General features: G+C 51.9%; 2 protein-coding genes across 3 annotated transcripts in view; one reads left to right on the forward strand and one right to left on the reverse strand.

Moving 5' to 3' along the window:
- The window catches only part of Col5a3 (collagen type V alpha 3 chain), a 51,936-nt gene extending 46,412 nt beyond the window's left edge, over positions 1–5,524 (reverse strand). For both annotated transcript variants that reach the window (XM_016005566.3, XM_006987036.3), the window contains exons 1-4: positions 5,350–5,524; positions 548–709; positions 264–453; positions 41–197 (exon numbers count right to left, since the gene is read on the reverse strand). In XM_016005566.3, coding sequence (XP_015861052.1) covers positions 41–197; positions 264–453; positions 548–709; positions 5,350–5,437 — 597 coding nt within the window. In that variant the 5' untranslated portion in view covers positions 5,438–5,524. The remainder of the gene's footprint in view (positions 1–40; positions 198–263; positions 454–547; positions 710–5,349) is intronic.
- A 3,716-nt stretch (positions 5,525–9,240) lies between these two features.
- The window catches only part of Rdh8 (retinol dehydrogenase 8), a 6,658-nt gene continuing 2,108 nt past the window's right edge, over positions 9,241–13,790 (forward strand). Inside the window, exons 1-3 of the mRNA XM_006987064.3 lie at positions 9,241–9,358; positions 12,736–12,897; positions 13,408–13,587. Of these exons, the coding sequence (XP_006987126.1) occupies positions 9,256–9,358; positions 12,736–12,897; positions 13,408–13,587 (445 nt within the window). The 5' untranslated portion in view covers positions 9,241–9,255. The remainder of the gene's footprint in view (positions 9,359–12,735; positions 12,898–13,407; positions 13,588–13,790) is intronic.

A 13,790-nucleotide genomic window follows, 5' to 3' on the forward strand; every position in this document is an offset into this window, starting at 1 on the left:
CAGCCTCTGCCTCAGTTTCCCCCGCCACTGAACTGCATACCTCAAAAGTCTCCTCCTTGCTGTCCTGGGTTCCTATCATGGTGAGTCCAGCCGTGCTGACAAACCGAGGTCCCTGACCAAACACGGGAGGCTGAGGGTCACAGTCAGCCACCAGGGTCACCTTGTCACCACTGACGCTGACTGCCACACGGTGCCACCTAAGAGGGAAACAAGTCTCAGTGCAGGGATTTCCACAGGGGACCCTTTCCCCTTCCCCTACTCACCTGCCATCCATGAGGTTGAGCTGCTTGGGGAGGGGCCTGAAGGAGTCGCCAAAGAGACCCAGAGCTGGCCCCAGTGCCAGCCCCAGCTGCCGGACGCCCTTCTCGTCGTAAATAGACAGAAGGACAGACCCGTTGGCTGGCTGGCCCCGCACAGTGAACAGCACAGAAAAGTTCTGAGGAAAATGCCCATCTGCGTGGGCAGAGGGTAAGGGGGCCGTTAGACAACCGAGGTGACGTCACCCATCCAGGATGACCCCCACCCCAGCCTTCCTGCCCTGACTCACCTGGAAAGAGCTGCCATGTAGGGACACTGAGTAGGCTGGACTTGCCCACCCTGAATGCTCGGTCACCCTGTGGACTCCTCTGGGGACAGAAGCCGGGCGCCTCAGTAACCCCAGCCTGGCCTCTGTGCACCCCTAAGGCTTCCAGGACATCCACAGGCTCCACTGTAGAGAGATGCCAGGGTGAGGAGGTGAAATCAGAACCGGTCCAGGAGTCAGACCTCATTGAACGGTCCCCAGTCCCGAGAGCTACTCAGAAGGCTGAGGCAGGAGGATCTCCACCTGGTCTACACAGTGAGTTCAAGGCCAGACTAAGCAACTTTATGAGACTCTATCTGAAAGTTGGAAAGAAAAAAAAAAACAAAGCCCCAAACTCCATAAGGCTTGATCAGATTTTGGGGACTCCCTCCTCCCCTGAGTGTTAACAGTCTAGAAAGAAGCAGGCGGCCTGGGACCAGCAACATTTCCCCTGCTACCCCACAGATGTTCCTGCTACATCAGTCTGTTGACTCTGGTTATTTTTTTTTCCCCTAAGTTTTTGGTGAGAAAAAAAGCTGACCTAGTTCTAGGATGAATCAAAGGTTCCTGGCCAGAGCCCCAGAACCAATCCTTCCCCTTCTCCCTACACCCCCACACTGGCTCCTTGGGCAGTTTCCCGGCACAGAGCCCCCTTGCTAGGGAAAACCCACAAGAGGAAAAGGGATAGGGGGTGCACTCTTCTTAGACCCCCCATAGCCTCCTTCCTCTGACCCCCAGCCCCATGCCCCTCCCCCCACTCCCAAGTCCACAGCCTTCTCCCTCATCTTCTCCCATCTAACCCTCCTGACCTCCTCCATCTGGCTCCCCCGTCTGACTTCTACCGTGACCTCCTCCCTCTGACTCTTCCCTTACCTTTCCCATGTTCCTCCATCTCACCTGGGACCAGTTTTATCACCTTCTGACCTCCTTCTGACATCTATTTCCGATAACCTCCCCAACCCCCGCCCCCCTCATCCCAGAAAAGAAAGAAAGAATAGGTCTGGCCCAACAGGCCCCTAATCCAAACCATCCCTGCAGCCACACCCAGACAGCTTGGACAGTGCTAACTGGATCCATATGGCTTAGGCAGGGCGGGTGAGGGCTTCCCCTGGGCCCGAAGCCCCTGGCCTGTCCCCTCCCCTAGCAAACTGTCCCACTAACCCCCTGACCCAGACTCTTGGCAGGAGCCAGGTTCTGCTGAATCTGCCATGACCTCACCCCAGGGTGGCTCAGCTGACTTCATCACTGAGAACTGGGTTGGGGGGCCAGATTTGAGGAAGGGACTTGGATGAAGACCCCCATCCCAGCTACCCACTTTGCCTCCCAAACTCTGCGGGGGCCCTGTTGCAGGCCCTGCATCCTTACTCCTGTCAATTCTACCTTCTCTCTGCCCCACTTTCCATGGCTCAGTCTCTTCAGTGACCAGGCTATCATTAAGAGGTATTTGGATTACAGCCCCCCTGGGGCTGAATTTGGGCTCTCAGGCCCTGCTAACCACAGGGGTCATTCCCCAGTGGACCATCCCAGCTGTCCCTCTAGACTGGGAGCCCTGGGGAAGACTTAACTCCACAACATCATCTGGCCAAGCAACTCTGCCAGATCAGTTTGTTGTTTTTGTTTTTGAGATAAGGTCTACCGTGGGCCAGGCTGGCCTTGAACCCCTGACCCTTTGCTGCTCACCTCCAAAGTGCTAAGATTACAGATAAGCACTGCCATGCCCCTTTGCACAGCTCGAGAATGGAACACAGAATTTGTACATCCTAGGTGACTATTTTGCCAACTGAGCTGCATCCTAACACAGATTCCAATTCCTGTGCAGTGGAAACGGGGATCTCCCCTTGGTCGCTGCTAACTCCCATCTCAAAAGTCCTTCCTGCCATAAACCCCAAAGACTCTAGCTCAGTCTCAAGTCCTCGCTGCAGTGACCTTTCAGCAGCTAACTGCCCTTTCTCTCTCATGGCTCCATGACAAGGAGGCACACAAGAGCCATTGAGCCTGTGGGGCCAGCTGCAGGGGTCAGAAACCTCCCAGACTCTCCCCCCACAGACACACCCTCTCCCTGCCTCGCCAAGGCCTCTAGGGAGATGCCCAGTGGAACCTAAGATATGGAGAGAGGCAGACAGGGAGGGAGCAGGCGGGGTCACGGATGGAATTCCCCAAAAATTCACGCATGAAATTTTGCAAGCATGGTACTTGCTACTGGTCGAGGTACAGGCAGTGAATTGGATGAAAAGTTTTGAGGACTGACAGGATGGCTCAGTGAAGGCACTTGCTGCCTGGCCTGATGGCCTGAACCTGATCCTAGGAACCCACATGGTGGAAGGAGAGAACTCACTCCTTCAGGTCATCTGACCTCCACATGTGTGCTGTGGCACGCACACATTCTCTCTCTCTCTCTCTCTCTCTCTCTCTCTCTCTCTCTCTCTCTCTCTCTCTCTCTCTCTCTCTCCCACTCACGAAATAAATAAATGTACAAGAGAAAAATCCTAAACCTGGTGCCATTGTTCAGCATGAGTGGGCCCTGGCAGCAAGATTTCCACACCATGTACCCCACGGGCAGACTTGCAGCAGGAGATGGAGGCTCTAACCCTGAGGAGATTTCTCCCACGCCATGCAAGGGAAACTATGACCAAGTCACTGAGTGGGCGACTGGTTGTGGAAGATGAGAGCATTTGCCTGTGGACCATGGGGAAGGACGCGTGAGAATCTGAAAACACACGAGGAGGGTGCTCGCTCTTCCGACCGGGTGGCAGATGGGGTTGCCTGGGTGTGGCCAGAGTTGCACATTCCTGGAGTCCCGGGGGTCTTGTATTCTGAGCTTGCATGACCCCGAGGTTGTGTGAGCGTGAGAATGGGGCAAAGGCCAACACGGGGTTCTCCGCATGGGCAGATTGAGCAGAAATTGGGAACGTGGGGTCTGTGTGTGCCGGTGGCCTCTGAGGGACAGAACGCATCTTCCTTCACTTCTGGGAGGTGATCTAGATCACAGAAGCCCTGGTCATCCATCCCTTGGAGAGTCACCGTGCCCTCTCACCATTACCACACGCAGAACCCTGAGAGGCGTGGCTGGGGCACCAAGCCAGATGCTCACAGCTGGGCATGCGTCAGCGGTGACTCACCGGTCCCTTAGCCCTGGGGACCCCCTTGGGGGCCCTGAGAAATTCTTCAGGAAAAATCACCCCAGGATATTGCAGCTGGGGTACGATGCAACTTCCACTTGGCCGCCCCCGCCGGCGCTAGGCGCTCAGCCCCACCCCGCCCCGCGCCGCACCCCGCCTCGCCCCTCGCTGCCGCCCTCCCGAGGGCCCTGTCCATGGTGCTGATGCTGTGGCTCTAGGGAGAGGGTGGGGGAGGGGAGGTGGGGGAGGGGGAAGGGGAGCCAATTTCGGGCAAGAAGAGAGGATGGTGTGAAGTCCTTGGGAGAAGTGCAAAAGGGAACTGTGTGGGTCAGAGAGATGGCTGGAGTGGGGTGCTTGCCACAAAGCCTAATAATGACCTGAGTTCCATACTGGGGACCTACATGGTGGAAGGAGAGACCTGACTCAAAAATCGTCTGACCTAGACACACATTCTGTGGCACAAGTGTATACACACACAGATGGATGGATGGATGGATGGATGGATGGATGGATGGATGGATGGATGGATGGATGGATGGATGAACATAGTTTTAAAAAGAAAACTGTGAGTTCCTGATATGTCCACTCTATTCATCACCAACCTCAGAAACAACTACTCATATTCCCACAGGCAATAATATAAACCCCTAAATCCCAACTGCAGCCAACCAAAGACAAATAAACACATCTGTAATACAGACAATTGCTTTAAAAATCATCCCCGTGGTTTGGGAATGAAACTTTGTAGAAAGAGTGCTTGCTAGAAGCCCTGGATTCCATCGCCAGCACTATATAACCTGGCATCCTCGCACTTGTAGGACAGAGGCAGGATTAGAAGTTCAAGGCTACAGCCTGGGCCACATAAGTTTAAGGCCAGCGTGAGCCACATGAGACTCTATTTCATGTAACAGACAAGGAGAGGGAGGATTACAGCTCCACAGACTGACCACATACACCCTCGCAGGGACTGCCCTGTCACCCACATTTACACAATCCCAGTCAACCCTAACACCCAAGTGCACGCGGATACACAAACCTCTATAAAATACAGCTTTTAAAAGACAAACTCTCATATAGCCCGAGGCGGCCTCAACTTCACTATGTAGTTCAGACTGGCTCTCAATTCCTTACGTTCCTGCCTGCACAGTTCCAGGCCTGGGGTTGTGGGTATACACCATTATGCTCGGTTTTATGTGTTGCCAAGGATTGAATCCAGAACTTGGTATATGCTAGAAAATATACATGTCTCCCAACTCAGCTACTGCCCTATGCTCCTCCCACCCACCCCGTGCCTCTTTAGAAACGGTCTGCTTATGCAGCCAAAGTTGCCCTTAAATTCAGTACATAGCCCAGACTAGTCTTGAACTAGCAATCCATCTGACTCTTCCTCTTGAGTATTGGGATTGCATCACACCCGCAGCATTCATTTTTTACGCACCAGCTTGTAAACACAGCCACACGTTTCCTGGCAACATCCCCCTCCCCAGTGGTCACACACACACACACACACACACACACACACACACACACACACACACCAGCTAGAGCTAGACCCTAGGGTCTCCACAACACGATGGTACCCGTTACGAACGACCTCTCCCTTGCACACATGTCTTGGGGTCTCCCTTGCACCCCCAAATGCTATTCCAGCCCTTCGTCCCGCCTCACCAGCCAGCGTCCAGGACACGAGCTGCAGGGAGGCCAGGAGCAAGCAGAGGCCGGCCCGAGGCTGGTCCGGTCTCCGGCAGCTTCTCATCCCAGCGGACCCCGTGCACCAAGGCCAAGGGCGATGTGGACTAGGCTGCGGAGGAGCAGTCACTCTGGACAGCCTGAGGCTGTGAGGATCGGCGGGACACTGCCTGAGACCCCGCCCTGGCCGCGCCCTGCGCTCTAGCGCCCAGGCCGGGCGGGGCCCGGGCAGGAGGCGGGGGACCCACAGCAGCATGGAAAAAGTTTGCGAAGTGTGCGCCACACGCTGATTGGCTGACTGAGATCGGGGGCCCTTCTTGCTAGATTTCACTACTTGGAAGATGGGCCTCGCCCACCAGCCCTAGAATCCCAGGGTGGGGGCGGGGGAGTCCTAGCGTACTGCTAAATCTTCGTCTTCGGCGGGCTCGCTGCCTAACTTTCTCCAAGGCTGTTTTGGCCTGATCAAACATTCAACTTCACCGCGAGCGAGATAGCTCAGCAGGGAACAGCACTTGCCACTAAGACCGATGGCTTGAGTTCTGTCCCAGAACGCACGTGATGGAAGGGGAGAACTAACTCCCAAAAGTCGTCCTCTGCCTTCCACACACATGCCAAAGCACAGACTTCTCACATCCAGGACACACAAAATCAAAGTACCTAAACTGAAAACGCAGTGGCGCACGCCTTTGATCCCAGCACTTGGGAGACAGGGCAGATGAATCTCTGTGAGTCTGAGACCTAGCCTGGTCTACAGAGTGAGTTCCAGGACAGCCAGGGCTACATAGTGAGACCTTGTCTCAAATATATATATATATGGGGAGAGGGAGAGAGATTAAAATAGAAGCCTTCAGCCTGTCCTCAGATGTGGAATCGTAGGTTTTCCTAACTCTTTTCGTCTCAAGGCCCGCAAAAGGGAGGATTTCCAACGTCACCTCAAAGCCTGCTTTTTGGAACCCCACTTCTTCCATAATCCTCACCCCAGATTCCCAGACTGTCCTAGCCATTCTCTAAATCTCCATTAGTCCACATGAAGCTTGCAATTTTGAATTCGATGCCTGGTACCATCCTTAAACTCTCACCATGGACTCCAAACACATTTCTAGCCTTCCATCCAACTTCCGTGAACATCCATGTGTTTGTGTGTGCATGGGGTGGGGATGTGCACGTGTACACACCAGTGTCTGGAAATCAAACAGATGTTGGCTGTCTTCCTCTATCACTCTGTCATCTCACTTTTTGAGGCAAGGTCTCTCATCAAACCCGGAGCTCCCCAGTTTGGCTAGGCTGGCTGGCCACTGAACCCCGTGGATCCTCCTTTCTCTGTCCACAGGGATTGCGTTCCAGGCCTGGGTTGATGCACTCAGCTTTTTGTGTGGGTGCTGAAGATCTAACTCAGGGCCTTGGTTTCAGGTCCTCACGCTTGTACAGCAGACACTTGAGACTGGCCATCGCTCCAGGCCTCAATCTTTTTTTTTTTTTCCATTTTATGGAGCGGGGTACAACCCAGTGCTTCTTATATGAACACTCTGCCACTGAGCCACGCCCCAGGCTGTCCCCCAAGCTTTTAATCCCCAAAGAAAGGAATTGGCCTCCATCCCTCGGTTCCTTCTGCCTCGCCCTGAGATCAATCAAGGGGGACACCCACCCCAATCCTAAACCCCCATCAAATCAGACTTCCCGGAGGGCCAGGGACACTCTGCTCTGCAGTCGGGTGCAGACAGGCAGGAGTCAGGGGAATTCGCCCAGGGAGAAACCAAAGAGGTGTGTCTGCTCCCAAGTACCCCTCACAGGGAACTGGGAGGTGCCAGACGGCTCCCTCCCAGCCTTGGTTCCTCAGACAAAGAGTCTCTGTCCCAGGAGATGAGGGGGTGGGGCCCTGGGCGGCTGGAAGAGATGGGGTTCCCTAGGGTGGAGGGAGAAGAGAGAATCTCCTCTACCCAGAGACGATCTTTTCCAAATAAAAAGTCTTCACACAGTCTTAGCCCTGGCCACCTTGCTAGGAAGTTCTTCAGGCAGTCTAACTACTTTTAAAAAAATTATTTATTCATCGTGCGTATGTGTGCATGCATCTCTCTGGCGCAAATGTCACAGCTCTCCAGGAGAGCCAGAAGACAGCTTCGGGGAGTCATTAGCCCTCCCCTTCTACCCTACAAGTCCCTGGAATTGAGCTCAGGTCCCTGGGCTTGGCAGCAGGTACCTTTATCCCCTGAGACATCTGGCTGCCCTCTCTCACTTCTTGACATCTAACTGACCTTTTTTTTTTTTTTTCCAAAGATTTATTTATTTATTATGTATACAGAAGAGGACGCCAGATCTCATTACAGATGGTTGTGAGCCACCATGTGGTTGTTGGGAATTGAACTCAGGACCTCTGGAAGAGCAGTCAGTGCTCTTAACCTCTGAGCCACCTCTCCAGCCCTGAACTGACTTTTTAAGGGGACAGGACTCTGGGACAAAAGCCAGGCCTTTTGCACGCCAGGCAAAGTCTCCACCTCAGTTATACTCTGCTCTGACTGACTTCTGTCAGTGAAGACTTCGGAACTCTCTGTCTCTTCCCCTCTGCAACAACAGCAGGAGGGGACATCCAATCGCTCCTCAAGCTCACTGACGTGCCATAATGAAACGTTTAGAGTCACTTATAAGCCAACCAGCAGGGGTGTGACTTGTGATCCCAGCACCTGAGAGGCTGAGGGTCTCAATTCCAAGCCCACCTAGACAACAGAGGGAGACTATGTCCCCCAAAACACAAAAAGTTGGAGGGCTGGTGAGAGGCCCCACAGGGTGGAGATGCTTGCTGCCAAGCAGACAACCTGAGCTGGATCCTTGGAATCCACAAGGTGGAAGGAGAGCTGACCCCCACACCCGTCCTCTGACCTCCATGGGCATGCCATGGCAAGTGGACGGACAGACGGACGAACGGACAGACACACACACACACACACACACACACACACACACACACACACACACACATATAAATGTGTTTCTAGAGAAAGAAAAAGGCTGAGTACAGAAGCTGAAGAATGAATGTGTGCACTGTCAGGGCTGGGCCTTGAACTGCATCCCCATTTGTTTATTTATTTATTTATTTATTTATCTATTTATAGTTGAGACAGGTTTGGACTTAATTGCCCACCTAAAGGAAAACAATCACTGAGTGTGATGGTACACCCCCTTAACTCCAGCACTCAGGGAACAGGCAGGTGGATCTCTGTGAGTCTGAGACCAGTCGGTCTACATATCAGCTCCAGGACAGCAGGGCTACACAGACCCTGTCTCGGAAAAAATAAATAAATAAATAAATAAATAAATAAATAAATAAATAAATAAATAAATAAATAAATCAGCCAGTCTACACTCTATGTCTCAGGAAGTTTCCTTTCACCAAGTGGTGGTGACACAGGCCTTAATCCCAGGCAGAGGCAGGCAGATCTCTGAGTCCCAGGCCAGCCTGGCCTACAGAATGAATTTAGGACAGCGAGGCTACACAGAGAAACCCTGTTTTAAAAAACCAAAAAATAGAAAAATAAATAAATAAGTAAGTAAATAAGTAAATAAATAAATAAAACAAGCAAGTAAATAAACAAAACTCCCAAACTCTCCATCCTCCTGCCTCAGCTTCCCAAGCCAGTGCTGGAATTACAGGCCTTTTACTCCTAGGCTTGGCTCTAAGAAAAAACATCTGCTGGATGGGAGTCAGGGCTGCTGAGTTTAACGGTCTGCAGCTGCCCGTCAGGGCCAGCCTCAGCCAGGCCTCCCTGGAGCTCTGGGCTCTGCAGGGGATCCGGTGGCTGGGGTTAGGAGGGAGATGAGCCCTAGCACTGGGTCCAGTGGGGGCGGGGCGGGGCTGTGCCGGTGACGTCACAGGTGCCGGAGAGGATCAGCATGGCCTCCCAGCCTCGGACTGTGCTCATCTCTGGCTGTTCTTCAGGGATTGGCCTTGAACTCGCTCTTCAGCTGGCTCATGACCCCAGACAATGTTACCAGGGTAAGGACTCGCTTCCTAGGGCCACAGTTTCTGGCGCTATCTCTATTATCCCACCCTCCTGGGTGCAGGCTGATACATGGGCCTGGGGACGCATAGAGGGAAGCTTCTATTACACTCACTTACTCTCTCATCTCTTAGATGTTTCTTTTTAAGATTTGTTTATTTTTATTTTCTGTGTATGAGGGTTCTGCCTGCACGTGTGTCTGTGCACCGCTGTGGACCTGGTGCCCAGGGAGGTCAGAGCGGGCGCTGCATTCCCTGGAACTGCAGTTACAGACACCTGTGAGCCACCCTATGGGTGTTGAGAACTGAACCCCAGTCCTCTGGAAGAGCAGCCAGTGCCCGTAACCTCTGAGTCATCCCCCAGCCCCTCACATGTATTTCTTAAGTGCTGGATGGCAGATAGGAAAAGTTACGAACAAGAAACCTCTGTGTGCCTGCCTGTGTGCGTGCGTGCGTGCGTGCGTGCGTGCGTGCGTGCGTGCGTGCGTGCGTGCATGTAGACCAATTGGTAGTGTGTTTGCCTAGCATGCACAAAGCCCTGGGTTCTATGCCCAGTTGTAGTGGCACATGCCTGTAATTCCAGCACTCAAGAGGTGGACAGGGATCAGGAGTTCAAGGTCAGCCTCAGCTACACAGCAAATTCAAGACTAGCCTGAGTTACATGAGACCCTGTCTTGAAAGGAAAATTAAAAAAGCAAACAAACAAAAACAAAAACAAATCAGCCACAAGCCAGGCCCATGACAGGGCGTATCTGAAATTCTAATATTCAAGGGGGGAGGATTCTGAATTCAAGGTCAGTCTAAGCCACATAGTGATACCTATCTCAAAACAAAATAAGCAAGCAAACAAAAATTCCTCAGCTCTGGATAGTGTGCAGTGGGAGAGGGGAGAAAAGAGAGGCAATAAGATTTTTTTTTAAATGCAGGTTGGGAATGGTGGTGCAGGTCTGCAATCCTAACATTCCGGAGCAGAAGCAAGAGGATTATGATAAATTCAAGGCCAGCCTAGGCCATATAACAAGATCTTGCCTCAAAAAAACAAGAAAGAGAGAGAGAGAGAGAGAGAGAGAGAGAGAGAGAGAGAGAGAGAGAGAAGCATGCCCAGTGGTAATAAGAGCCATGTATGGTGGTATAAGCCTGTAATGCCAGCACTCAGGAGGCAGAAACAGGGATCTCTTGAGATTGAGACCAGCCCGGGCTACAGAGCGAGCATTGGCTGCTCTTGCAGAAGATCCGAGTTCTATTCCCAGCACTGACATCATGGCTCACAATCATCCAGGACCCCAGTTCCAGAGCACCCAACAGGCACACAAATACAGACAAAAGCATTCATACACATAAACTAAATAAATAAATAAATCTTTGGGGGGTGGAGTGTTGTGGAAGAGCTGTCCCAGAAAACATCTCAAAGGAGGCTGGCTTCAGCCTGCGAGGATGGTCACTGGCAATGTCCCCACTAAGCCGGATTATAGCTCCGAGATGAAACTCTTACTGTCTTAAAGTGCACCTGACCCTGGGGACTTAAAGGGGCCTTTAACTACTGCAGTTCACCCTGTGCTGTGCAGGCCAGCCCCGGATCCTCTGACCCAGAGCATGTGTGAGAGGAGGCTGGCAGAAACCGTCACTCTGGAGCCCGCTGCCAGGGTGAGGACATCACCCTAGTTGGCAGAGCTGATTCTCCCAGCCTTCTGGGTTAGAGGTGGGCATAGCTGTGAGTGTGTGAGCATGAATTCCTCTGTGAACAAAGCTGCATCCCTGTGTGTGGGTATCCATCTCCTAAGGGGCCCACAATAGGGCTCAGCTGGTAAAGGTGCTTGCCACAGAGCCAATGACCTGAGTTCAATCCCTGGGATTGAACACCTGGTGGAAGAATAAAACCAATTACTACAAATTGTCCTCTGAGCTACACACACACACAATACACAAAATAAAAGTAAAGCTTTTTTTTTTTTTTTTTGGTTTTTTAGGACAGGGTTTCTCTGTGTAGCTTTGGAGACTGTCCTGGAACTCACTCTGTAGTCGAGGCTGGCCTCAAACTCACAGAGATTCACCTGCTTCTGCCTCCCTGAGTGCTGGGATTAAAGGGGTGCGCCACCACCGCCCGGCTAAGTAGAACACTTTTTAAAAATAATATTGCTAAAGGGGGTTGGGTTTCTCTTGCTGTTGGTTGCACTGTGTGTGTGTGTGTGTGTGTGTGTGTGTGTGTGTGTGTGTGTGTGTGTACATATTTGTTGGAGTGTGTGAACATTTGTGCATTTGTTGGATTGGTGCTAAATGTAAATGTGTAAACATGTGGGTCTCTATCTGTGACTATTTGTGCAAGACCATAGAAACAGCTGGGCATGGTAGCTCACAGCTGTCATTCCAACACTCAGGAGGCTGAGGCAGGAAAATCTTCACAAGCTCAAGGCCAGCTTGGTTTACGTATTCAGTTTTCGGCCAGCCGAGGCTACATAGCAAGACCCTGTCTTTAAACAAAAACAGGAGAACTAGAAAGATGGCTCAGTGGTTAAGAGCACTTGCTGTTCTAGCAGAGGACTTGGGTTCAGTTTCCATCATCCACATGGTGGCTCACAACCATCCATAAACACACACATGATATACATATACATACACAGACAAAACACTCACAAGCATAAAAAAAAAAAAAAAAAAAAAAAGGTAGGGTGATAGTGGCACATGGCTTTAATCCCAGCACTCAGGAGGCAGAGGCAGGTGGATCTCTGAGTTTGAGGCCAGCCTGGTCTATACAGTGAGTTCCAGGACAGCCAGGGCTACACAGAGAAACTCTGTCTCAAAAAAAACAAAACCAATCAATCAATCAATCAATAAAAATAAAATAAAATAAAATAACAACAACAGTAGGTCTGAGAGACGGTTCACTTGATAAAGTGCTTTCCACACAAGCGTGAAGACCTGAGTTCTATCCCACACCCAGGTAAAACAGCCAGGCTCAGCACTGGAGAGGCAGAGGGAGGTGGAGTCTATTTGATGAGTTCCAAATTCAGGACGAGATTGTCTCAAAAAAAGGTGGGGCTGGCGAGATGGCTCACAGGTAGAAGGATTTGCCTGTCAAGCCTGACAAGCTGAGTTCACACCCCACAGTGTAAAGAGAAAACTGACTCTTCTGTTGTCCTCTGGCATGTGCCATGGCCCATGTGCTTACACACACACACACACACACACACACACACACACACACACACACACACACAATTTGGGGGGGGGAATTAGTAGTCCCCTAAGGAATGACACCCAGAATTATCCTTGGCCTGTACACACACATGGACAGACATACACGGACACACCCATCCTACAGAAACACATAGAGCAAAGGAGCCCAGCACCTGTCCAGTTCTGCTCTCTGCCTCCAGTGGTGGCCACCATGAGGGACCTGGGGAAGAAGGAGCCATTGGAGGCAGCTGCTGGAGAGGCTCTGGGGAAGACACTCAGCGTGGCCCAGCTGGACGTGTGCAGTGACGAGTCAGTGGCTAACTGTCTCAGCCACATCGAGGGAGGCCGAGTGGATGTGCTGGGTGAGACTTGGAAGCCCCTGGGGTCACCACATATACACATCAACTCAAGTGTTCACCCTCAGCAAAATGACAGCTTCTAGCCCAAGGTAAAGGGGTAGACCAGTTGGCCAAGAGTCAGGAGTACCAATCTGTTAATTAGAGATGCCAGACTTTGGGGGAGGGGCTGCATGGGAGAGACATCCTCACATAAAGAGAAAATCATATGTGGTTGGGAAAATTACTTCAGTGAGTCATGTGGAGACAGGAGGATGATGAAGCGGCCGCTCATGTCCTCATGGAGCCTGCTAAGGCGGGTGGGTCTGGCCATCTTGGTGCAATTTGGGGGAAGACAGGAATTGCTCATGGATGGTATGACAAAGATTTGGTTTCTCGCTCTTCCACCCACTCTCCCAGGCCCAGAGGTCTGGACAAGCTCCAAACTGCTTGCTACCACCTAGATTCCACGTCTCCTAGACTTGTTCTGAGGACTCAGGTCCTGGGGTTGACCTCACTCTCTGCACACCCCCTCAGTGAACAACGCAGGAGTCGGCCTCGTGGGGCCCCTGGAGGAACTCAGCCTGGCTACTGTGCAGAACGTGTTCAACACCAACTTTTTTGGGGCTGTCCGTCTGGTCAAAGCTGTGCTTCCAGGCATGAAGAGGAGGCGACAGGGACACATCGTGGTGGTCAGCAGTGTTATGGGGCTCCAGGGTAAGTCTGGGGACCCCCCATCCAGGATTTGAAGGGTAGCAAGTAAGTTTTAGCTCATAGTCCACACAAACTTGTCTCGAGAAGGATTCTGAAGCCCAGGAAGGAAATGTTCTGGGATTGACTTCCTTTTACTGTCCTGGTGTAAGAGAAAGCAGTAACGGAATGCATGTCATAGACCGCCATCCACATCCCAGAATCAACTC

Source organism: Peromyscus maniculatus, chromosome 7 (assembly GCF_049852395.1).
Source record: "Peromyscus maniculatus bairdii isolate BWxNUB_F1_BW_parent chromosome 7, HU_Pman_BW_mat_3.1, whole genome shotgun sequence".
Lineage (NCBI taxonomy): Eukaryota > Metazoa > Chordata > Mammalia > Rodentia > Cricetidae > Peromyscus > Peromyscus maniculatus.